The sequence below is a fragment of the Rhinoderma darwinii genome, chromosome 12 (assembly GCF_050947455.1).
Source record: "Rhinoderma darwinii isolate aRhiDar2 chromosome 12, aRhiDar2.hap1, whole genome shotgun sequence".
NCBI classification, from domain to species: Eukaryota; Metazoa; Chordata; class Amphibia; order Anura; family Rhinodermatidae; genus Rhinoderma; species Rhinoderma darwinii.
In genome coordinates this window covers 52,281,382-52,305,118 of record NC_134698.1, presented here as the reverse complement: position 1 = coordinate 52,305,118, position 23,737 = coordinate 52,281,382, and the positions used below count along the sequence as shown (strand labels likewise).

The following is a 23,737-nucleotide window of genomic DNA, read 5'->3' as shown; positions in this document are numbered from 1 at the left end:
GACTGCAGGCCAAATGAATGGAACAGAATCTGTTCACATGTAAAAAAAACATTACTAGAATGAGCAGATCACTAGCTACAACTCACGTTGATTCATGTATTCTTCCAGAAAACAAACATTTAGTACAATGTGTGTGTATATTGGAGCCACATTTTAGCATCCATAATACGACCGCAATGGACGTTATTCCCACAGTTCTACTGAATCAAACTTAAATCACCATAGGGTTTGGTGATCTAAGTTTACCTCCACAGAACGTTCATAATACGGACACTAGAATGCGGTTGCATTATGGCCGTCTAAAACTTGGTCATGGGAAAGATAGGTGATCACCAATATGGCCGCCATTGCACGTTATACGTCATCGAATGAAATCATTTTGACGGGATCATCCGCATTAACCCTCTGCTGTGTGACCGAATATCCATGCATTTTCCGCCTTTTATGCCACTTTAATAACCAATTTTAGCTAATGTAAATCGCTTGAGAGACCTCCATCTATTGGCTACACTTGCCCTAATAGGACATATGAAATGTGTAGTCAAAAAAATATAATTGATTTTTCATTAGCATCACATGATGTTTACAAACTAACATACTAAATATCTTAGCTATTGAATCACCATATAAATTTCCTCTATTTTATGAGCATAGATTGACATTTGCATGATTATATTTATCGTACGTACTAGGACCTATTTTGAATTTAAATAAAATCGTACTAGCAATGCGGCTAAATAGGCAAAATTGTACAATTAACATTTAACAATTTGACAGACAATAAGGTATGTATCAATTTTCAACAGCATTAAACTATGCTTTTATTATTAATCAGTCTGTACATTTACAAAGGGCAATTATTATATCAATTGTTTATTATATGGAAACAGGCCTTAATGGGGTTGTCTCAAAGAAAACACCAGTCCATGTGCCCTATTAGGGCATATGGCCAACATAGAGGGGAGTCCCCACGCTCGAGGCCCCCTTTATGAACCGGAATGGAGAGTTGTTCTGAACGAGCAGGTCCTGCTCTCGTAGATTTGAGCCGTCTTTGTATTACAAGGATGCAGAGATGGGAACAGCCCTCCCTGTGTTTTAGATTCTTTTGTGTGTGCCAAACCAGGGGTCATACCAGGGTCCCCCACAGGTCCAAAAGAAGATAAAGAAGGCAGGCAGCACTCCATGGGTTAAGATAAATTACCAATTGGTTATTTCAGTATGCGACATTTCGGCTTGTGTAAGCCTTTATCAAGCACGTGTATGCATAAGTATGCTTGTTAAAGAGGCTCTGTCACCACATTATAAGTGCCCTGTCTCCTATATAAGGAGATTGGCGCTATAAATGTAAGTGACAGTAATGCTTTTTATTTAATAAAACTATCTGTTTTAACCACTTTATTAGCGATTTTATATTTATGCTAATGAGTTGCTTAATGCACAACTGGGCGTATTTTTACTTTAGACCAAGTGGGCGTTGTACAGAGGAGTGTATGACGCTGACCAATCAGCATCCTGCACTCCTCTCCATTCATTTACTCAGTGCACAGGGATCCTGCTAGATCCTTATGTGCTGTCTTATACTTACACATTAACAATACTGAAGTGTTTAGACAGTGAATAGACATTCCACGGGATGTCTATTCACAATCTTTGCACTTCGTTACTCTGTCTGTGGTAGTTACAGCAGAGGAAGCGTGATCTCGCGAGATCTCGCTGTAAATGACAGGTTACAAGGAGATCACGCGTCCTCTGCTGTAACTACCATAGAAACAGTAGCGAAGTGCAGAGATTGTGAATAGACATTCCGTGGAATGTTTATTCACTGTCTAAACACTTCAGTATTGTTAATGTGTAAGTATAAGACAGCACATAAGGATCTAGCAGGATCCCTATGCGCTGACTAAATGAATGGAGAGGAGAGCAGGACGCTGATTGGTCAGCGTCATACACTCCTCTGTACAACGCCCACTTGGTCTAAAGTAAAAATACGCCCAGTTGGGCATTAAGAAACTCATTAGCATAAACCAAAATCGCTAATAAAGTGGTTAAAACAGATCGTTTTATTAAATAAAAAGCATTACTGTCACCTACATTATAGCGCTGATCTCCTTATATAGTAGATAGGGCACTTATAATGTGGTAACAGAGCCTCTTTAAAGGCTTACAGAAGCCGAAATTTCGCATAATAAATTAAAAAATCAACTGGCGAGTGCTGCCGGCCTACCTCTTGTTTTGTATTACAAAGACGACCATTTATCTGAATGGCCGCCATGTAAGACTACATTTCTGCATTTCTCCTGCAGCTGCTGAAAGGAAAATGCCTGGCTGGCCAGGAGTTCTTCCTGCAAAATCAGCTATTTGCCTGGGGTGTGAAGGGCGAAACCCAGGACGATCAGCTAATCGCTCCAGGTGCCACATTCTGAAAAAGGTTGTCCCGGATGAGAAAACCCCTTTAAGTAGTCAATAATTCAATAATAAAAAAAAGAAGAAAAAAAGAAGAAGTTCTTCCCTTTTCTGATGTGAGGCACGTGGTATTAATTTTGAACCACCACGTGCCTCACATTAATAGTAATTAACCACATCATGTCATAATTGACAACATTGGGTTAACGTGTGAGGTACATGATGGGGTTAATTACTATTAATGTGAGGCACATTCCAAATTGATTATTATTATTTATTTTATAACAGTTTAAACATAAATGATGCTATAAATTTATTAAGGTCGTGACTATACCGAATATTTGTATATTTTATGTATTGAGACTTATTGTAATGTTTATTGCAAAAAAAATTGTGCTTTTTTTTTAAATTTAACATTACTTTATTTTTTTTTACACTTTAATGTACTGGCATATATCTATACACTGATAGTACACAGGCAGTTGTTGGGACATACCCAAGTATGCCCTAACAGGAAATCTAGTCAGACAGCCCTGGGGTCCTTCAATGGACCCTGGGCTGCCTGCCCATATACGGTATGTCCGTCGATCCGTCACAGGGATTCCCTGTGACGCGATCCAAAGGGCATCCCCCTTCTCATTTTCCCCTTGATCGCAGCATTCAAGGGAATAGCGGTGGAGATGAGAGATTTCTCTGATCTCCACCGTTACAGCGGCTGTGTAATAAATGTGTAATACAGCCATTGCCCCGCTCCTGACAATAAGGTGATGCAGGCAGTGCTGCATTAATGAGAGGCACCGCAGGCACGGAAGACAGAACATGGGGATGTTCTGCAGTGCGCCTGTCATGTTCTGTCTTCAGTGCCGGCAATCAATAGTGCAGCGCTGGTCGCATCACCACATGCTGACCGCACGCACACACTTGTCAGGACTCAGGAGCGGGGCAAATGGTTGTATTACACAGCCACAGCCACTCTCTCATAAATTCATGTGTTATTATGCTAAGCCATGCGGCCGCACAGCTTAGTATTGAAGTACATGAAATAACGGTATTGAACTGTTTAAGGGAACACGGCATCAAAACAGTATCGAAGAGTCGATGCATCGTGCATCCCTACTGTAAACAATAAGTTAACTATTTGCATTCGGTGACCGTAGACACGTTCAGGTTTCAATGACTGTCCACAGTACAAAGACCGTAAGTGAAATGTCCTAATGAAAGGCAATCGACTTCTGAGTTTATGCAAAGCTGCTCATATACAAGACAGCTGCTATTTTCACTGACTACTCAGCTTGGCTATTAAGTATGCATGCTATTTCAGTAAAGTGATAAGCAGCTGCCAGACTCCTCTGTTGCTGCTTATCATCAGGGGAAGATACAAATGTTAGGTCATGTTAAAAATGTAACTTGTCCAACCCTAGTTTCTACCAGCAGAAGACATTGGGGGACAGTCAGTCAAATTGACCTCATACAGGTAAAAAATATCTAGCCACAGTATTACATTTATTTACATCACATACCTGCTTCTGGGCTGGATGGGATCTTCCACATGTACAGGTTGAAGTCATCTGAACCGGAGAGGATGTACTGAAAGAACAATTCAGAGATACATACTGCTTGAATATCTCAGTGTAAAAGATTTTGAGACCAGACACACACAAGTTTACATCAGTTTTACAGAACACACAAGATAAACTTCACTTTCCATTCACAGTCACGTTTTAGGCAGTAAAACTAGAGATAAATAATTCCATCATCTGAACAATCAGCAATGGATTCACTTTGGATCCAAGTAAGTCGTTCCCAATCATTGCTCTGTGTAAACATCGCAGCGATCAGCTGACAAACAAGCAAACGCTCGTTTAACGACTGATCACATCTTTTATGCAGCCTTAAAAGTAATCGTTGCCGGCAGCACCTCTACCCGTGTAAACAAGGGATGTGCTGCCGACAAAATAAAAACTGTATGACTTGGCCCGTGTAAAATGTCCTTTGAGCAAGTGCCAATCCACTTGTTAAAAATCGATAATTATGGGAAGAAACCTTCCCATGTAAAGAGACCTATAAACATGGACTACAGGAAAGGAACATATAATTAAAGCTCGCACAGACAGATTGTGTGTTTGATGAAGATGCTGATCAGATTCAGAACCACCGGTATCTAAACTTTTCGTGACGCTGCGAGCAGTGCCCTACAACATCTGCGGTCTCAGGTAATATGATTAATTAATGTTGAGTTTTTTTTACCGGCCCTGGTCCTGTTGTTTCCTTTGAGGCACCAGAGTAGTCTGGCAGTCACTAACTACACCAAAGTATCATGTTATGGGGGAAGCAGGGCTGATAACTCACTGCCACATTCAATATCTGCCGAAAAGGCTAGCACACACAGACACACGACCTGCCATTGAGAAGACATTCTATTAAGAAATGCCGAGGTGTAGTTATTACTAAACCTAAACTAGGAGGCCGGCAGGAGGTGTTATTGTGAATCTACATTACCTCACAAACTCTCAAGTACAGGAAAAACTTTCTAAAAACAGAAGGTTTTTGCAGATCATGACATCACAAAATAAGGAGTTTTAGGACATTTTAGATAGTGGAAGTTACTATGCAAACTATTCCTTTTTTCTCCTAGATCTACTGGTGGCCACACACATCAGATTAATGTTGGCAGAACCCATCGACCATCTAATGTAAATGGGGGTCTCCCGACTATCCCATGACATCTGACATTTTCAACATGCCTAATCCGTTGTTCTCACAGGTGTGTCTGGCAGCAGATTATTCCCCTCCTTCCCACATGACCTGTGCTCACATATTAACGGTTGATTCAGGAGCAAAAGCGGTCAGCCAACCAAGCATTCGACCGACATCTAAAGTGTACGGGCACTGGTAAATATGCAGCTTTGGCAGTTCGGCCGACGATCTAATGTGTATGGTGAAAGACCAACAGTCCCCCGACATCTGCCATCAGGGGAAAACTTTAATCTGCAGGCTTTTAATCTGTCTAAACCTTCGTTCCCCTAGTAGATAAGCACAGAGTGGTGATTTATCTTCTTCCCCATATTAACATGAACTGACAAATCTTAAGGCCCCATTACACCAGCCAATTTTGGCTGGTGCAACGAGCGCCGATCAACGAGACAGCTCGTTGATCGGTGCTGATTTGCTCCTGTCACATGGAGCTATGGATAATTGCCCAGTGTAAAACCCCCTTAAAGAGGCTCTGTCACCAGATTATAAGTGCCCTATCTCCTACATACTCTGATCGGCGCTGTAATGTAGATAACAGTGGTTTTTATTTTGAAAAACGATCATTTTTGAGCAAGTTATGAGCAATTTTAGATTTATGCTAATTAGTTTCTTAAAGACCAACTGGGCGTGTCTTTACTTTTGACCAAGTGGGTGTTGTAAAGAAGTGTATGAGGCTGACCAATCAGTGACCAATCAGCGTCATACACTTCTCATTGTTCCAGCCCAGCATGATCCACAGCACAGTGTGATTGTGCAGTGAAAGAAGCTGGGCTGGAACAATGAGAAGTGTAGGACACTGATTGGTCACTGATTGGTCACTGATTGGTCAGCCTCATACACTTCTTTACAACACCCACTTGGTCAAAAGTAAAAACACGCCCAGTTGGTCTTTAAGAAACTAATTAGCATAAATCTAAAATTGCTCATAACTTGATCAAAAATGATCGCTTTTCAAAATAAAAACCACTTATCTACATTACAGCGCCGATCAGATTATGTAGGAAATAGGGCACTTATAATCTGGTGACAGAGCCTCTTTAAGTGTGCATGTTTATAAAGGATGGGGGTTCAGAATAGATAGCGGACGGCTGAAGAAGCATTTATAGCCATGCAAGCAGCTTTCACAAATTCTGCACAGGCAGCTGTGTTGATTAGACGCAATTACAAGTGTAAAACTTTGTTATATATGGAGATACTACACAATGTAGTTTCAAAGTGGAGAAACCCTCCTGTATAAAGTCTAGCTAGGACAGCGTATAAGTTGGGAAATGCTTCCAATGTATACACCAAAGCTATAGCCCAGGCATATGCAACTGTATGCCGCAAAAATGAAAGGTAAACTGCGCAGTAGATGTGGGATCCCATGTATAAAAAGGCGTAGTCAATTACGCTTTTCATTATAGTGAAAGAAAAGTTATGACAATGCGTACTGCCCACAAATATCTGAAAAATACACTCTTGACATTTGTCAGGTACATTATTCCCTATGGAATGTAGAGAAAATAAAGTGTGAATAAAACGATAATCTTAGGCCATGTTCCCATGGCGGAATCCGCCGCAAAATTCCACCTCCCATTCATTTAATTGGGAGGAAGATGCTTCTTTTTCTCATGAGCTAATTTTTTTCAGCTAGCCGACAAAAGAAGTGTCCTGCCGGATCTTCGGGTGGATTCTGCCCAAACCTCCCCTTAAAGTGAATGGGAGCAGGAATCTTTCTGCCAGTGGCAGGAATAGTTCTGTGGTGGATTTTGCTGCGGGACCTGCCAAGCAAAATCCGCCGTCTGAACATAGCCCTACTCTCAGATACTTTTTCATGCGTTTACTTCTATGTTCGTGCATTTGATTCAAGTATTCGTATCTGATGTTAGATTTAATATAGGGTATTATCAAAAATATCAATGGCTGAAATTCAGCGCAGATAACAGACGTCATCTTGCACATTTCGTTTTTTCGGTTCGGTTATTACATGCAGCCCAGTCTCTGCCGGCAGTAACTATTCTATCCAATTAAAATTTGATGTGCGATTAACAAATCAGCGATTCTTATTGGATAGCATACAGTTACTGACGTTTGAGATCGCCAATGGGAGAGCAGGCTTAATGTGACGGCATCGACGCTACTCCTCCAGAACGAAAGGTATGGCTGCCGGGAGTGCAGGGATTATCGTATGAGCTTAGTCAGTTACAGCAGCTGCAGGATGGCTGCTTAGGCAGATATACAGGCACAAGCAGACCCACCAAATCACCCGGTGGGCCCTGCCTCACTCCCCCTCGGACGGTCCCCATCCTTTCAGCTTTGTTAAACAAGTCAGAAAGAATGGGGACCGTCCGGGGGAATGAGCAGCGACGGGAGCAGAGAGCATGGGGACCGTCCGGGAGGAGAGAGGCAGCTGACATTGTGCACCGAGATGCCTCAGCCAAGTGTTAGCGGAATGGTATACTTCTGTTTAGAATATATACTCCCTGATGTATACTAATATATATATATGCTGTGTGTATACCACCCCTGACTCTAAACCTTCTGTATACTAGTAGTATACAGCAGGCTCAGGGGGTAGATTATATACAGTAGTATACAGCAGATTCATAGTAACATATATAACAGCTGCCGGTCTGCATATACTACATTATGCATCCTGCTCATGTATGTCTGCTATATGCACATGTATATACAGTGAAGGAAATAAGTATTTGATCCCTTGCTGATTTTGTAAGTTTGCCCACTGTCAAAGACATGAACAGTCTAGAATTTTTAGGCTAGGTTAATTTTACCAGTGAGAGATAGATTATATTTAAAAAAAAAAGAAAATCACATTGTCAAAATTACATATATTTAGTTGCATTGTGCACAGAGATATAAGTATTTGATCCCTTTGGCAAACAAGACTTAATACTTGGTGGCAAAACCCTTGTTGGCAAGCACAGCAGTCAGACGTTTTTTTGTAGTTGATGATGAGGTTTTCACACATGTTAGATGGAATTTTGGCCCACTCCTCTTTGCAGATCATCTGTAAATCATTAAGATTTCGAGGCTGTCGCTTGGCAACTCGGATCTTCAGCTCCCTCCATAAGTTTTCGATGGGATTAAGGTCTGGAGACTGGCTAGGCCACTCCATGACCTTAATGTGCTTCTTTTTGAGCCACTCCTTTGTTGCCTTGGCTGTATGTTTCGGGTCATTGTCGTGCTGGAAGACCCAGCCACGAGCCATTTTTAATGTCCTGGTGGAGGGAAGGAGGTTGTCACTCAGGATTTGACGGTACATGGCTCCATCCATTCTCCCATTGATGCGGTGAAGTAGTCCTGTGCCCTTAGCAGAGAAACACCCCAAAAACATAATGTTTCCACCTCCATGCTTGACAGTGGGGACGGTGTTCTTTGGGTCATAGGCAGCATTTCTCTTCCTCCAAACACGGCGAGTTGAGTTAATGCCAAAGAGCTCAATTTTAGTCTCATCTGACCACAGCACCTTCTCTCAATCACTCTCAGAATCATCCAGATGTTCATTTGCAAACTTCAGACGGGCCTGTACATGTGCCTTCTTGAGCAGGGGGACCTTGCGGGCACTGCAGGATTTTAATCCATTACGGCGTAATGTGTTACCAATGGTTTTCTTGGTGACTGTGGTCCCAGCTGCCTTGAGATCATTAACAAATTCCCCCCATGTAGTTTTCGGCTGAGCTCTCACCTTCCTCAGGATCAAGGATACCCCACGAGTTGAGATTTTTCATGGAGCCCCAGATCGATGTCGATTGAGTCATTTTGTATGTCTTCCATTTTCTTACTATTGCACCAACAGTTGTCTCCTTCTCACCCAGCGTCTTACTTATGGTTTTGTAGCCCATTCCAGCCTTGTGCAGGTCTATGATCTTGTCCCTGACATCCTTAGAAAGCTCTTTGGTCTTGCCCATGTTGTAGAGGTTAGAGTCAGACTGATTAATTGAGTCTGTGGACAGGAGTCTTTTATACAGGTGACCATGTAAGACAGCTGTCTTTAATGCAGGCACCAAGTTGATTTGGAGCGTGTAACTGGTCTGGAGGAGGCTGAACTCTTAATGGTTGGTAGGGGATCAAATACTTATTTCTCTGTGCACAATGCAAATAAATATAATTTTGACAATGTGATTTTCTGTTTTTTTTTTTGTTTTTTTTTATATAATCTATCTCTCACTGGTAAAATTAACCTAGCCTAAAAATTCTAGACTGTTCATGACTGACAGTGGGCAAACTTACAAAATCAGAAAGGGATCAAATACTTATTTCCTTCACTGTACATGAGTAGGGTGTCTAATGCATTATATACCAGCCGACGGTAGCGGTTACATATATTATACTATGTATCTGGAAGCTCAGCAAGTATTGTGGTTTTGACCTTTGAATTAAAGAAATGTGACCTTTTTTATAAGGCAATGTATGAAACGTCTGATGACATAAGACATCATCAAGCAATGTATACTAGGATTTCAATTGTTCTAAATATTAAATACCATTAATAATCTGTGGAGTTTCCGTCAAATATTTAAAAATCGCAAAGATATGCACTCTCTCATTAGATTTTTTTTTACCAGCTTTAATAGATGAGCGTCTGCACACCCATCACCCTACCATGTTGTCAGTGAACTATGAGGTACGCTGGTCAATTGATCAAGAAATAACCAAAATTCAATGGTGTGGTATGCAAAATAAGAGGTGAGGCATGTAAAATTGGGGTGTGTCTTGTAAAAGGGTGCGTGACCTAAATAATCATTCATTAATCGTAGTCGAGGTAACATTTTGATTTAGAGCATAATTGCCCAGCCCTACTTATCCTGTAGTTCTGAAATCGGAGTTTGCTACAATTGAGTGAACCATCAGCTGAGCACATGGTGTACACAAAGCTACTACATTCCATGTGCTGCAGAGAAGCCCCAGGGCTGAAAAGTATTGTACTCCTGACATTCAAACCCCACAGGGCAGGCGGGTGCTGACAGATTATCGGATATAAACTCAAAGTATGTGCTGATGTCTGGAAGGAATGTGAACAGAAGCCATGAAAACCAAAGCCCTGCTTTCAATTCACGAGGGCTACATTTTTTTACTGGAAGCAATTATAGGGGTGGGGAAGCCTGCAGGCTCCGGTAAGCAGAAGCTGCCTTACATGGAAGCAAATTTTATCAGGGCTATGGCAAACCAAGAAGGTAAGGTGATCACTGGGGCCCAGTAAGACAGCAGAAGAAAAAAAGGGTACTCTCCTTCGACTGTGACACTGGAGAGAACATTACAGGACGTTCATTTACAAACCTTGGATCTCAACTGCACTTATCCAGATTGACAGAGATAATAAATGTATATGATTCAGGCTAAAGTTCTCCGTGCTATAATCCATAAGTATACTAAGTATGGGATTGTGCAGCCGGAGACATTCATTGTGGGTGCAGCCATCAGGAATTTCTCTCATAGAAGGATTTAAGCAACTCTCCCGTCCGCTGCCTGTTTACAGTAAAACTGTCAGCTGGCTTTGTTTATGCAGAATTTGGCCTAAAGGTAGATGGTGCATTCCTTGTTCGCTCCTACTATAATTCAGCAAGAACGGTACGAGTGGGAAGTAATGTAAATGCATGAATGAGACTTGTGGTTACTCTGTCTGGGCCTCAGATTAATGAAGTATGCTACATGTACAACAAAAAAAACATGCACTAGAACGTTTATGATCATGTCTTACATCAGTTACAAAACCTTCTCGCGTTACCACAGAACACACTCACGCTTATTGTGCTCCACTATGTAAAGGGAGGCCTTAAAAGGGTTGTCCAGCATTAGAAAAAAAAGGGTCTGCTTTTTTCCCAGAAACAGCGGCACTATTGTCTGATATTGCAGCTCAGGTCCATTCACTTAAATAAGGATGAGCTGCAATACAAGATACAGCTCATTGACAAGAATGCCGCGGTTTCAGGGAAAAAAAACAACCCCAAAACAGACTTTCTGATCACAAACAAATGCTTAAAATGCTGTATTTGGCACATTCAGCTAACAGAAAGGAGGTTCCCTTTCTCATTTCAGATGCGGTTCCTATCTTTTATTTGTTTTGATGAACTCTTTTGTATTCTACTTTGTAAGGTCTTTCTAATATGCCATCCTAAGGCTATATTCACATCTGCGTCAGTGCTCCGTTCCGTCGGAAGGGAGCCCTGACTGACAGAAACGGATTCCATCACCATTTATTTCAATGGTGACGGATCCGGTGCCAATGGTTTCAGTTTGTCTCCGTTGTGCAAGGATTCCGTCGTTTTGACGGGATGAACACCGTACGGTATGACTATTAAGTTAAAAAAAAAAAGAAGCTTTATAGGTCGAGTATACATGTTCTTTGGAGGATAGCATAGAATGGTAGACTGCGCTATTCTGTCATCCAAAAATAATAGCGTATGCTAATGTAAAAGTGCTCAAAAGTATACTCTTTTGGACTATGCTTGGCCAATTAAAGCTAATGGATACACCGAGGAATACTTTTGAATACCTTTTTTTGATATTCGAGCATATACGCTCGTCGAAGTGTATAAACGGGATGTGACCAGGGCCTAATCCTAGTATGAACAAACTTATATACGGTCCAAATTTTTAAGTAGGCCTAACCCTAGTAAGCCTACTTGCGGACCGGTTTTATTGACTTTTCCTCCCAACAAAAAGAGGAAAGTCTTTAATAAACATGAAGTTATAAAAAAATTTAATGATAACATTGTTTGAATGTTGATCCAGTCTTATCGACATGAGGTTGGGAATGAATTTTTTTTTTTAAGGCAGATTGGTTCATGCCTTAGGTTTTCGTTTTTTTGCCTTCCTCTGGGTCAATAAGGGAAATAATGGAACAAAGATTTACCCCCCTCCTCCTTCCTTTTATCTAATTCTTCTACTCTCTGTGATTGAACTTGATGAACATATGTCTTTTTAATTGTTCTAACTATGTAATATATAAAAAGCTTCAGACAAACATTTGGGAAAATATTCTTACCATATAAAAGTAATACTAATGTGCAGAAAGCATACATTCATTTCAATATGTCACCTTTATAAAGCATAGATTTCCTCACCTGATCACGGTCTCCAGCGAAACAACAACTTTTCATGGTACATGAGTTAAAGTATCCCTGATTGTCAAACTGGAATACGGGCAGACGTGAGTGAATGTCATACAGAACAGGAGGCAGTCGTCGGCGCAGGGCTAGAAGCTGAGTCCCGCTACTGTTAAACCTCACACTCATTGCACTCTGTAGGGAAAGGTTTCCACCGTAACGTAGAAGAGATCTAAAGTAGACAAGTATAGAGTAAATAATTAAATTCCATAAAAGTAGTCAATAAGTCATTCTAATATTCTAAGATAGAAAAAAAAAATTAAAAAAAATCTGTGAATATAATTTATCAAGTCCTTCTCTTTTTATTATCTGTTTTGGGAAAAGCTGGGTGACAACCAATATGGTGGCCACTGTAGGTGTTGTAGAAGGCAGAGATTATCACTGCAGAACTAGAAAGATTAGCGGTTCAGGAGTCTGAGATAGATGACTGACAAATCCAATGTCCACTGTAACGGAAGCCATAATGCCCGTCACTTCGATTTTTATGAAACAGATTTAACGCATAATTTCCAAATAATATTAAAGAGGCTCTGTCACCACATTATAAGTGCTGTATCTCCTATATAAGGAGATGGGCGCTGTAATGTTGGTGACAGTAATGCTTTTTATTTAGAAAAACGATCTATTTTAAACCACTTTGAGCGATTTTTTGCTTTATGCTAATGAGTTTCTTAATGCCCAACTGGGCATGTTTTACTTTAGACCAAGTGGGCGTTGTACAGGGGAGTGTATGACGCTGACCAATCATATAACTATATCGCTAGTGCAGTGTAAATGAATGGAGAGAAGTGTATGACGCTGATTGGTCAGCGTCATACACTGCTCTGTACAACGCCCACTTGGTCTAAAGTAAAACACGTCCACTTGGGCATTAAGAAACTCATTAGCATAAAGCAAAAAAAAAACGCTCATAAAGTGGTTTAAAATAGTTTGTTGTTTTTTTAAATAAAAAGCATTACTGTCACCTACATTACAGCGCCAATCACCTTATGTAGGAGACAGGGCACTTATAATGTGGTGACAGAGCCTCTTTAAAATTAAGACTACATACATTTTTGCTATCGTTTAGAAAAAAATATTCGAAGCAAAACATTTCATCTTGATGTCGTTGTGGGCCAGTTGAATGGCCCTCTAGGTCTCCCGATCTGACCCCCTTAGACTTTTATCTTTGGGGTCATCTGAAGGCAATTGTCTATGCTGTGAAGATACGAGATGTGCAGTAACTGAAACTACGGATACTGGAAGCCTGTGCTAGCATTTCTTCTGCGGTGTTGCTATCAGTGTGTGAAGAATGGGAGAAGAGGGTTGCATTGACAATCCAACACAATGGGCAGCACTTTGAACACATTTTATAAGTGGTCAGAAACTTGTAAATAACTCATGAAAGAATAAAGTAACGTTAAAACCAAGCACACCATTGTTTTTCTTGTGAAATTCTCGATAAGTTTGATGTGTCACATGACCCTCTTCCCATTGAAAAAACTAAAGTTGGATACAAAATGGCCGACTTCAAAATGGCCGCCATGGTCAACACCCAGCTTGAAAAGTTTCCCCCCTCCCATATACTAATGTGCCACAAACAGGAAGTTAATATCACCAACCATTCCCATTTTATTTAGGTGTATCCATATAAATGGCCCACCCTGTATATAGAATATCACCACTCACATCAGAACTGGTGTAAAGCACTTGAGATAGCGGTCGGCCAAATGCTTCTTATGCCAACAGGTGTCTCTCCCATCTTCACCATAAACATGCACACTCTGCTCAGCTGAGCCTTCATGTTTATTTCAATTGGCTGAGGTGAATAGGCAGATGACGGGCAACAGCTTGTTTTCCGCATGAACAAAGGATCGGGCATGTTGAAATCCAACATGCCCCATATCTATTTTCCAACTTTTTTTTCAAATTTTAGAGGTGACTAAGCAGTAGAAGAATTGTAAATTGCAGTCAGTGGAAAACTGCAAAGTCAGCTTGATAAAGGAGGACACAAATTGCTGCCACGCTACACAAACAAGATAAAAATAAGTTGTTTTGATGCAACTTTGCTATCAAATTTTAGAATACCAAATATATAATGCTAAATTGTGAGCTTAAAATACAACCAGTATGAAGCGCATGTCATCGATGAGGAGATAGGTGTGTCATGTTATTATGTATGTATTGGTAATGCCCATAATTTTGCTGCTCATATCCTGGTTCAATAGGCTCACAATTACGTTTTCCGTTAATGAGCCCTTGTCTCTCACACATGCTTCATTTTCGTGATCCTATTCCTAACCTCTGGAATGCCTCAGTATGTATAATCAGTCTCCACCTCTGACCAAAGGGCACAAAACTCTCCCCAGAAACTCATCTACACACATGACTATCTTAAGCTAAAATTAAGGCTGTATTTAGTAGTCACTTGAATCTTAGTATTTGATCAATTATTAAGGGCATCTAAAGCCAGGTAAATGGGGTATTAAAGGAGTTGCCTCATGAAGAAAACCTCTGGCCATATGACCTATATGGGGGATACCTAGCTTGGGGCTCCTGCTCTAGCAGACTCGAGACGTCCATATATTATATGTACGGCCATTCATCTGACGGGAAATGCCTGGCTGACCACGGCTTCCACCAGCAAAAGCAAAATGTTTGGACCGGAACATTGTAATCTGAAAAGGGTTGGCAACACCTTTAATCATAAAATCAGGATGATTTTTTCTGGAAAAGATAAAAGCAGCAGCCTCTATTTGACCATCAACAGCATGGATATAGCGGTGCCTGCTAGCCTAATCCTTTATGCTGTCTTAGCTCAGAAGAGGAAGATGTTGCCTGGCTTAGAAAATACATTTTCAAATGCAGAATTAGTGCATTGAGGTCCCTCATTCTGGAGCTCCACTATTCAGGCAGAGCATAGAGCTGACACAAAGACGTTATCTCTCTCTCGCTCTCTGGAGGACTCAACCTGTCTTGCATTACAGACAACGGATTGGATTAAATGAATTCCATGTAATCCTTAATTTCACCTGTGGCGGAGCTGCAGGGTGATTGAACAATTTGCTGCTAGCTTCTCTCAGAGATTACAGCTGATCGCTGGGTGTTCCAGCAGCAGGACACCTTGTCATCTTGTTTTGGGGAACCCTTCTAATAAAAATGGATCGTCCAAAGTGGAGAATCTTGTCAAGATTTCCCCATACGCACCCCAAGTTATGCAGTCACCATCTGTAATTTCCTAATTAGATACACTTTTGTATGAAAGAATAAGCTAGAATTTACAGGTTTGTGCTTCTATTAGCCATTACCCTTCTGTATGAAAAGAATGTATTTGTAGTTTACATTTTTATTTGTAGTTTAAATACAAAAAAAAAAATACAAAAAAAATTATAACCCCTTACAGAATAAAGACTTCAATTTTATGTGGATGCAGAATAGTAATAAAGTGCTATATCGTGTTATCTATCAAGCAGCGGGTCAATAAGAAGATGAAAGAAATGTAACTACATGTAGCATGCATTGGGTGAATGATGGAAACTCACAATTACAATTTATTTTCATTTTGGGAAGAGGACAAGACATTTGTGTGCACAACACATGAGGTCTGGCAGAATATTTTAATCTCTTGTCCCACAGTTCATGTCATGACAAATCCTTCGACTCTAAATAAGTTGACAGATTCCAGAAAGTCTCAGCAGATGTGTCACGATAAAACACATTATAAAAAATAAATTGTGACAGGAGTCTAGTTTCTAATAAATTGTTAGAGTGTGAACTAATAAATACTGGATAAATCCACAAATCTGCAGCCTGAGTAGGTGACAAATTGCAGAAGTAACATTTACAATACATAGCTGTACAACTCACACACTACTCTTCCTTATAAGATCAACGGTTATAACTATGCGTTCACCTAACCAAGTGCCTGACTTTCTGTACTCCTAGTTGGATTCCCTGCCTGAGGCTCAGTGTAAATAGGGTGTCATGTTTGATGAATCCTGGTTTCCAAGCAAGGCTAGAAATCTTAAGAATGTGGCTCCCTGTGAAGTCTGGAACCCTTCTTGTATGGACCTGCCAGTATACTTTTTTTTTATATTGGGCTTAGTACGGTTGTCATAGAGCTAAGCCTCCCACAGAATAAGCAACTGCTGCCCTCTACTGGTGAAAATGCATCTATTTTGATTTTGCTTTCTATTTTAAAAGGTAATTATAATATTACACTACTGTGTAGAGATCTCCACAGTGGAAGACTTGTCTGAGAAACACAACCTATGATCCTCACTGCGGTTTAAGACATGTACAGTAAAATTGCCTTATGCAGCTTCTGGAAAAATAAACCAATTGTACTAGGTTTCTAGATAGAGTAGTGATCATCACAAATAATTGCAAACTAAATATGTACAGCCTTGGATATTCTGATCCAAACGTAGCAAGTATAAGTACAAGCATTGGAAATGTCATTGAGGGCTCATTCAGACGCGCATGTTCCGCATCCATGAAATAACTCACAGCACACGGACCCATGCAAGTCAATAGGGCTATTCAGACATGCAACTCACTGCATTTTCTATTTTGATCCGTTTTTGCGGACCTTGACGCCCATTGAAATCTATGGGTGCGTGAAAAACACGGACAGCACTTGGACGACATCCGTATGCTGTTCCTGTTTCACGCATCAGTGGCTAAAGAAATGCAGAGAAATAATAAAAACGAAGTCCTTGCAGAGAAGAAACATGGACATAAAAAACGGATGCCACACGCAAAGCACACTGACGGCACACCAACATGAAATGCAGGACATACGGTCCGCTCTTTGCGCACGCAAATCGGACATGCTCATGTGAATGAAGCCTTACTTGTAGAAACATATCAGTGGAATGGAATTCTTAAGTTTCAGAATTCATTGGAAAAGGACAGGTATCAGCATATGAAGAAGTTATATTTTCTAATAAAAATATCAAACTCCAGAGAAAATCAATGGACTTTACTGTACGCATTACTTTAAAGAGTGCCATTAAATGGTCTTACAGTCACAATGTAAATCTTCATACAATGGAGTAGATTTATCAATGTATTTATGATAGTTTCAAACGCCATATTTATAAATGCCATGAGCCACATTTTCCAACACATACGAATTTATCAAAGTTTTCCAATACTTTTCTATTTAGAACAGTTTCAGATATCAACTCCTGATCCAACCTGGTGCTTTGTTTTTAGCCAACAGCAGATGTATGAACAGGGCCTGCGTTGATCAATCTGCCGCACTGCGGGAGAGATTGTAGTATTAATAAACTCTCCCATTGTCAAGAAACTTTACTCCTCTCGTACAGTCACAGGTTCCAGTCCACAGCTGCATTCACAATTCTGTTGGTTGCCACGTGGAATCCATCAGAACTGCAGTGACACAGACCTACGGCTCAGCAATACACCTGATACATGGAACAAACCCATGCTGAAACTGCTCCCCGCACACTGAAATCAGGCAAAACTCTCCTACAGACAAACTTAGGATCAGTATGTACTCCGCTCGTTGATCGGCGCTCTTTTGCTCCTTTCACAAGGAGAGCTGTATGGGGACGAGTGTTCGTTTCTCCGATCGCTCGTCCCCATACATTATCATCATGTCTGCAGCGCATCTCAGGGAGATGTGCTGCCAACAATAATATTTTTCATTTTTAAACGATACGATCAGCAGATGAACGAGCGTTTGCCTGTTCATCTGCTGATCGCTGCTGTTTACACAGGGCAAGTTATCGTCAGCGAGCGTTCCATGAACGATCGTTTGCCTGATAATTGGCCTATGTAAAAGGGCCTTTACTCTATGGATCTATTCTCAGTTATACGCCTTTACAGCTGTATTTCTACAAGCATTCGGTACTATTCAATATTCAGCATGCTCCATCAGCTACCATATGACGGCTGTATTCTCTCCATAGAAGCCAATGGAGCCTGAATAAAAACAGATTTATTACACCAATACATATACACACACCTACATATATAATATATATATATATGGGTTCGTATTTTACCCCTGTATTACATATTTAGGCCCCATGCACACGAACGTGCTTTTGCGGCCGCAATTCCCCTTAAAATCCACGGGAGAATTGCGGCCCCATTCATTCCTATGGGGCCATGCACACGACCGTGGTTTCCAGGCTCATAGGAAATAATGGACGCGGGCATGTGCACGGAATGAGATTTGCAGGCGGCACGCGGGTGACACAGCTGCCGGCCGACCTGAAAATCATGGTCGTGCACATGTCTACGGTCGTGTGCATGAGGCCTTATTATGGATTCGTATCTGCAACATAGAGGAGAATACTAGCAATAATTAAGATGGAAAACAATGCAACGACACAGTTTTAAATCAGATTTCTACTATATTAGTTTTTGGTAATTTTGTAATGTGACTCTACTCAGAGCAGTAGGCGGACGCTTCCTGTTTTTCTGCAGCTCACTTATCAGCTTTCCAGCATTAAAGAGGCTCTGTCCCCAGATTCTCAAATCCCTATCTCCTATTGCATGTGATCGGCGCTGCAATGTAGAGAACAGTAACGTGTTTTTTTGTTTTTTTTTTAAACTTTCATTTTTGGCCAAGTTATGAGCAATTTTATATATATGCAAATGAGCTTTGAAATGGCCAACTGGGCGTGTTTTTTTTCGTATGTCCAACTGGGTGTGTATTGTGTTTCTAACTGGGCGTGTTTACATGTTTTACTAACTGGGCGTTGTGAATAGAAGTGTATGATGCTGACCAATCAGTGACCAATCAGCATCATGCACTCCTCTCCATTCATTTACACAGCACATAGTGTTCTTACTAGAACGATGTGCAGCCACATACACAAGTGTCCTGATAATGAATACACATGACCATCCAGCCTGGACGTCATGTGTATTCAGAATCCTGACACTTCGGAATCTTTTCTGTGAGATTTCCAGCAAGGGAAACGAAATCTTGTTTACCTCGTAATCTCGCGAGATTACGCGTGGTTTGCTGGAATCTCACAGAAAAGATTCAGAAGTGTCAGGATTCTGAATACACATGACGTCCAGGCTGGAGGTCATGTGTATTCATTATCAGGACACTTGTGTATGTGGCTGCACATCGTTCTAGTAAGAACACTATGTGCTGTGTAAATGAATGGAGAGGAGTGCATGATGCTGATTGGTCACTGATTCGTCAGCGTCATACACTTCTCTCCACAACGCCCAGTTAGTGAAACAAGTAAACACGCCCAGTTAGAAACACAATACACGCCCAGTTGCCCATTTCAAAGCTCATTTGCATATATATATATAAAAATGGTCATAACTTGGCCAAAAATGAACGTTCTTTAAAAAAACAAAAACGTTACGGTTATCCACATTGCAGCGCCGATCACATGCAATAGGAGATAGGGATTTTCAAACCCCTATCTCGTATTGCAGCAGATCGGCGCTGCAATGTAGATAACAGTAACGTTTTGGTTTTTTTCAAAAACGAGCATTTTTGGCCAAGTTATGACCATTTTTATATTTATGCAAATGAGGCTTTCTTAACCCGTTAGTGACCGACCCATCGGGTTTCTACGTCGGTCACTAACGGGCTTTATTCCGATGCCATAGACTTTTTACGTCGCGGCATCGGAATAAAATAGCGCCGCCGGGGGGAGGTTTAGCTCCCTGCTCTCAGCTGCCGGAGGTAGCTGAGGGCTGGGAGCAGTGACTGGGGACCGCTGTTTGCGGTCCCCATACCGGCGATCGCCGGTGTTCAACGAATACCGGCGACCGCCGTTACAATAAATGTGCCTCAGCAAATTATGATTTTATCTCCTCTCACCATGTATGTTTGGTGAGAGGAGATAAAAAAAACTGCTTCTTAGGCCCCCTGCTGCCTCCGATCGTGTCCCCCGTCGTCCCCCCGTGCCCCCCCCCCCCGTCCCTAACTGCCGGGAAAAAAAAAAGAAAATGGCGCACGCATGCGCAGTGACATAAGGCAGCTATTCTGCCTGTACATAGAAACTGATCAGGGACCCTGATAATTGGTCCCTGATCATATGGTCACTGTGATATACCTATCACAGTGACCATAGTCCCATATTTACACAATACAGCACAAGATTTGTGCTCTTTCCCTCCCTCCTCTCACTGTAGTTGATCTGTGAGAGGAGAGAGAGAGAGAAATACTATAGAAATCTTGTGCTGTATTATACTGTGAAATACACCACATACGTACTCGCCAGTGTTCCGATATTGTCCGTAATCACCCCAGATTACCCGTAATCACGCCAGATTACCCGTAATCACGCCAGATTACCCGTAATTACTTGTTATCTCCGTAATTCTTTTTTTTTCCCGCTGAATTAGTTTTAGTTGCTGTAATTAACTGCGGTTTACCGTATTTTTTTATTTTTTTACGTTAGTGTTGTGTCTATATTATATAAAAAAAAAAAAAATCCCCAAAAAATTTAAAATACAAAAAAAAAAAAAAATTAACTTGTTAGTTTAGTGTTATAAAATAATGAACCGCAGAATGTTCTCTGCAGAGCAGGCATACGCCATGCTGTGCTCTAGCGGTTCCGGCAGTGATACAGACACTGCGTCAGAAGCAGAACTTGGCTCAGAAAGCGACACAAGTTCTGCTTCTGCCACTGGACCCCCCAGCCCTATGGTGGTGGACGCAGCGGTCACCGGTGAGGCGTCAGGAGCCGGGCCTAGTACTGCAGTCCCTCCCGCCATGTGGGATCCTGCAGTTTCTTTCTCCCCCCAAATTCCGCCATTTACAGCGACTCCAGGCATCAACTCTGATGTCACAAATTTTACCCCCTATAATTTTTTTAATTTGTTTATAGGCGATCAGGTCCTGGAACTAATCGTCCAGCAGACGAATTTATACGCCAGGCAATTTGTCACCCAAAATCCCAGTTCTTACTATTCCAGAGGATGGATCCCCACAACCGTCTGTGAAATGAAAATTTTTTTGGGAATTACCCTAAATATGGGGATAGTAAAAAAACAGTCTATCCGCTCCTACTGGGCTACTAGCGCTATCCATAGCACCCCTGTATTTGCTGCTGTCATGACCCGAACGCGCTATGAGACGCTAATGCGCTTCATGCACTTCTCGGACAACTCCCAAATCCCCCCAAGAAGTGACCCAGGCCATGATCGCCTCAACAAGTTGAGACCCCTCATCTCCCTCCTATCTGAGTCTTTTCTGAATTTGTACACCCCAGGCCAAAAAATAGCGGTAGACGAGTCCCTTATGGCCTTCAAGGGCCGTCTATCGTTTCGCCAATATATCCCCTCCAAAAGAGCCCGATACGGAGTGAAACTCTATAAGGTGTGCGAGAGCACAACGGGCTACACCTGTGCCTTTTTTATATATGAGGGCAGGGACCGCCACCTTAATCCCCCAGGATGCCCAGAGGATATTGGCATTAGTGGGAAAATTGTCTGGGAACTCATGGTGCCATTCCTACAGAAAGGGTACCATGTGTACACCGACAATTACTACACCAGTGTCCCCCTGTATAAGTCCCTCCATGCTGCGAATACAGGGGCCTGTGGGACGGTACGAAAAAATAGAGTCGGCTTCCCTCAACAGCTGGTGTCCAGGCGACTAGTAAGGGGTGCGTCACTCTCATTCACCAGTGACCAGTTGCTCGCAATAAAATGGAGTGACAAAAAGGATGTGTACATGCTCTCCACCGTGCACGAGGACACCACAGTGGCAGTAAGAGAGAGGGGCGCTACCTCTGATAAGAGGAAACCGGTCTGCGTGGTGGACTATAACAAGTTCATGGGGGGAGTCGATCTATCTGACCAGGTCCTACAACCGTACCTGGTCAAGCGCAAAACTAGGGCCTGGTATAAAAAGGTAGCGATCTACCTTATCCAGATGGCCACTTACAACAGTTATGTGCTCTATAAGACCCAGGGAATGCTCAGTTTCCTCCAGTATCAGGAGAAAATTATAGAGCACCTCCTGTTTGACTCCCCCGCACCTGGAGACTCCTTTGAGTCAGAGAATGTCAAAAGGCTCACTGAGCGCCACTTCCTTCACCCCGTCCCTGCCACTGAGAGTAAGGAATACCCCCAAAGGAGATGCCGGGTGTGCAGTAAACACGGAAGGAGGAGGGATACCCGGTTTTACTGCCCCATGTGCCCTTCAAATCCAGGCCTGTGCAACTACCCCTGTTTTGAGACCTACCACACCGTTTCTAATTATTAATTTTATCTATAATTTAGGGAACACCAAAAAGGGTGGGGTGGGGGGGATTCTTTTTAGGGAGTCAATTTCATTTATTCATCTTTTATTTTTCGTTTCTGAGCTTTCCAAGGGAGGGAGGGATTCTCATGGGGAGGAAGTAAAGTATTTATTTCAGACTGTAAAACTAATTTTCCCCTTTTTTTTTTTTTTTTTTTTTTTATACATTTCTTGGACAATTAAATCCAGGACTTGATCACTCACAAATGAATACAGTTTATTGTGCAGGAGCCCACATCTGTCTATTCAGAACATGGACCCCACAAGTGTTCTTGAAATAAAAAATAAATGTGGGCATTGCATTTATTAGTAGATAAATCCAACACCTGCGGCCCCTGAATTTGTGGAAGTCGTGCATTTTAGCAATGGTTACAAGAATAAATTGGGGATGTATTTCCTTTTTCTTATGACTAGGTCCTGCCACATACAGCTGTTACATTCCTAATTCTGTACCGTGATACGGGCATGATATTTTTTTTTTGGAGGATCTCTAATAATCGAGCTGTTCCTTATCAATACACCATGGGCTTTGTTACGGTTCTTCTGGAAATACTGACATCATTTTGGGGATTAGTGATCCTTTACTGTTTCTATAGATGGTTTTGGACACTGCCCCTCTATATATTCTGTAGGTGATTGGTTGTTTTGTGCACATAGCGGTTCCTACCTTGCCGGGCAGGGGCCTGTTATGGTGTACCGCGTCACTTGGCACATTCGTCCCTCATAAGGATTGATGGAGCTAAAGAGACGTTGTACAACCAGTCACTGAAAAAAAACAAACCTTGCCTTGACAGCCCTGCAGGTGTTCTTCTATCTAGTGAACAGACTCGAATTTGCAACATAGTTGGATACATTTTCCTCCATTTGTTTGAAGATATTGCCCGTCACTCCAGTACAGTTTATTTTTTCCTCTCTGACTGATTTTATATTAGGACAGAATTCTGTCCACAATGACATCATAATGGCACCAACTGCTTCTTCAGCAAGACATAGTCATAAGTACAGGCAAATACGTCTATAGCGACATGTATCCGTTATGAATACACGGCTTCACTTTTATTCTGTGCCGCACAAATTTATTAATGTGGCATATTTCTAACAAAATAACCTTCTACCACGTCTCCTCTATTTTATCTGGAAACGTAATAAGAATTTGAAGAAAACATTATATACCCATAGTGTCTGAAATGATACCCATTATTTCCTCCTTTAAAAAAGGTTTGGTCCGCATGCC

At 41.5% G+C, this 23,737-nt stretch overlaps 1 protein-coding gene across 2 annotated transcripts in view; it reads right to left on the bottom strand.

Moving 5' to 3' along the window:
• The window catches only part of DCAF5 (DDB1 and CUL4 associated factor 5), a 73,509-nt gene that overhangs the window by 5,747 nt on the left and 44,025 nt on the right, over positions 1–23,737 (bottom strand). For both annotated transcript variants that reach the window (XM_075844929.1, XM_075844930.1), the window contains exons 6-7: positions 12,222–12,435; positions 3,924–3,990 (exon numbers count right to left, since the gene is read on the bottom strand). In XM_075844929.1, the coding sequence (XP_075701044.1) occupies positions 3,924–3,990; positions 12,222–12,435 (281 nt within the window). The remainder of the gene's footprint in view (positions 1–3,923; positions 3,991–12,221; positions 12,436–23,737) is intronic.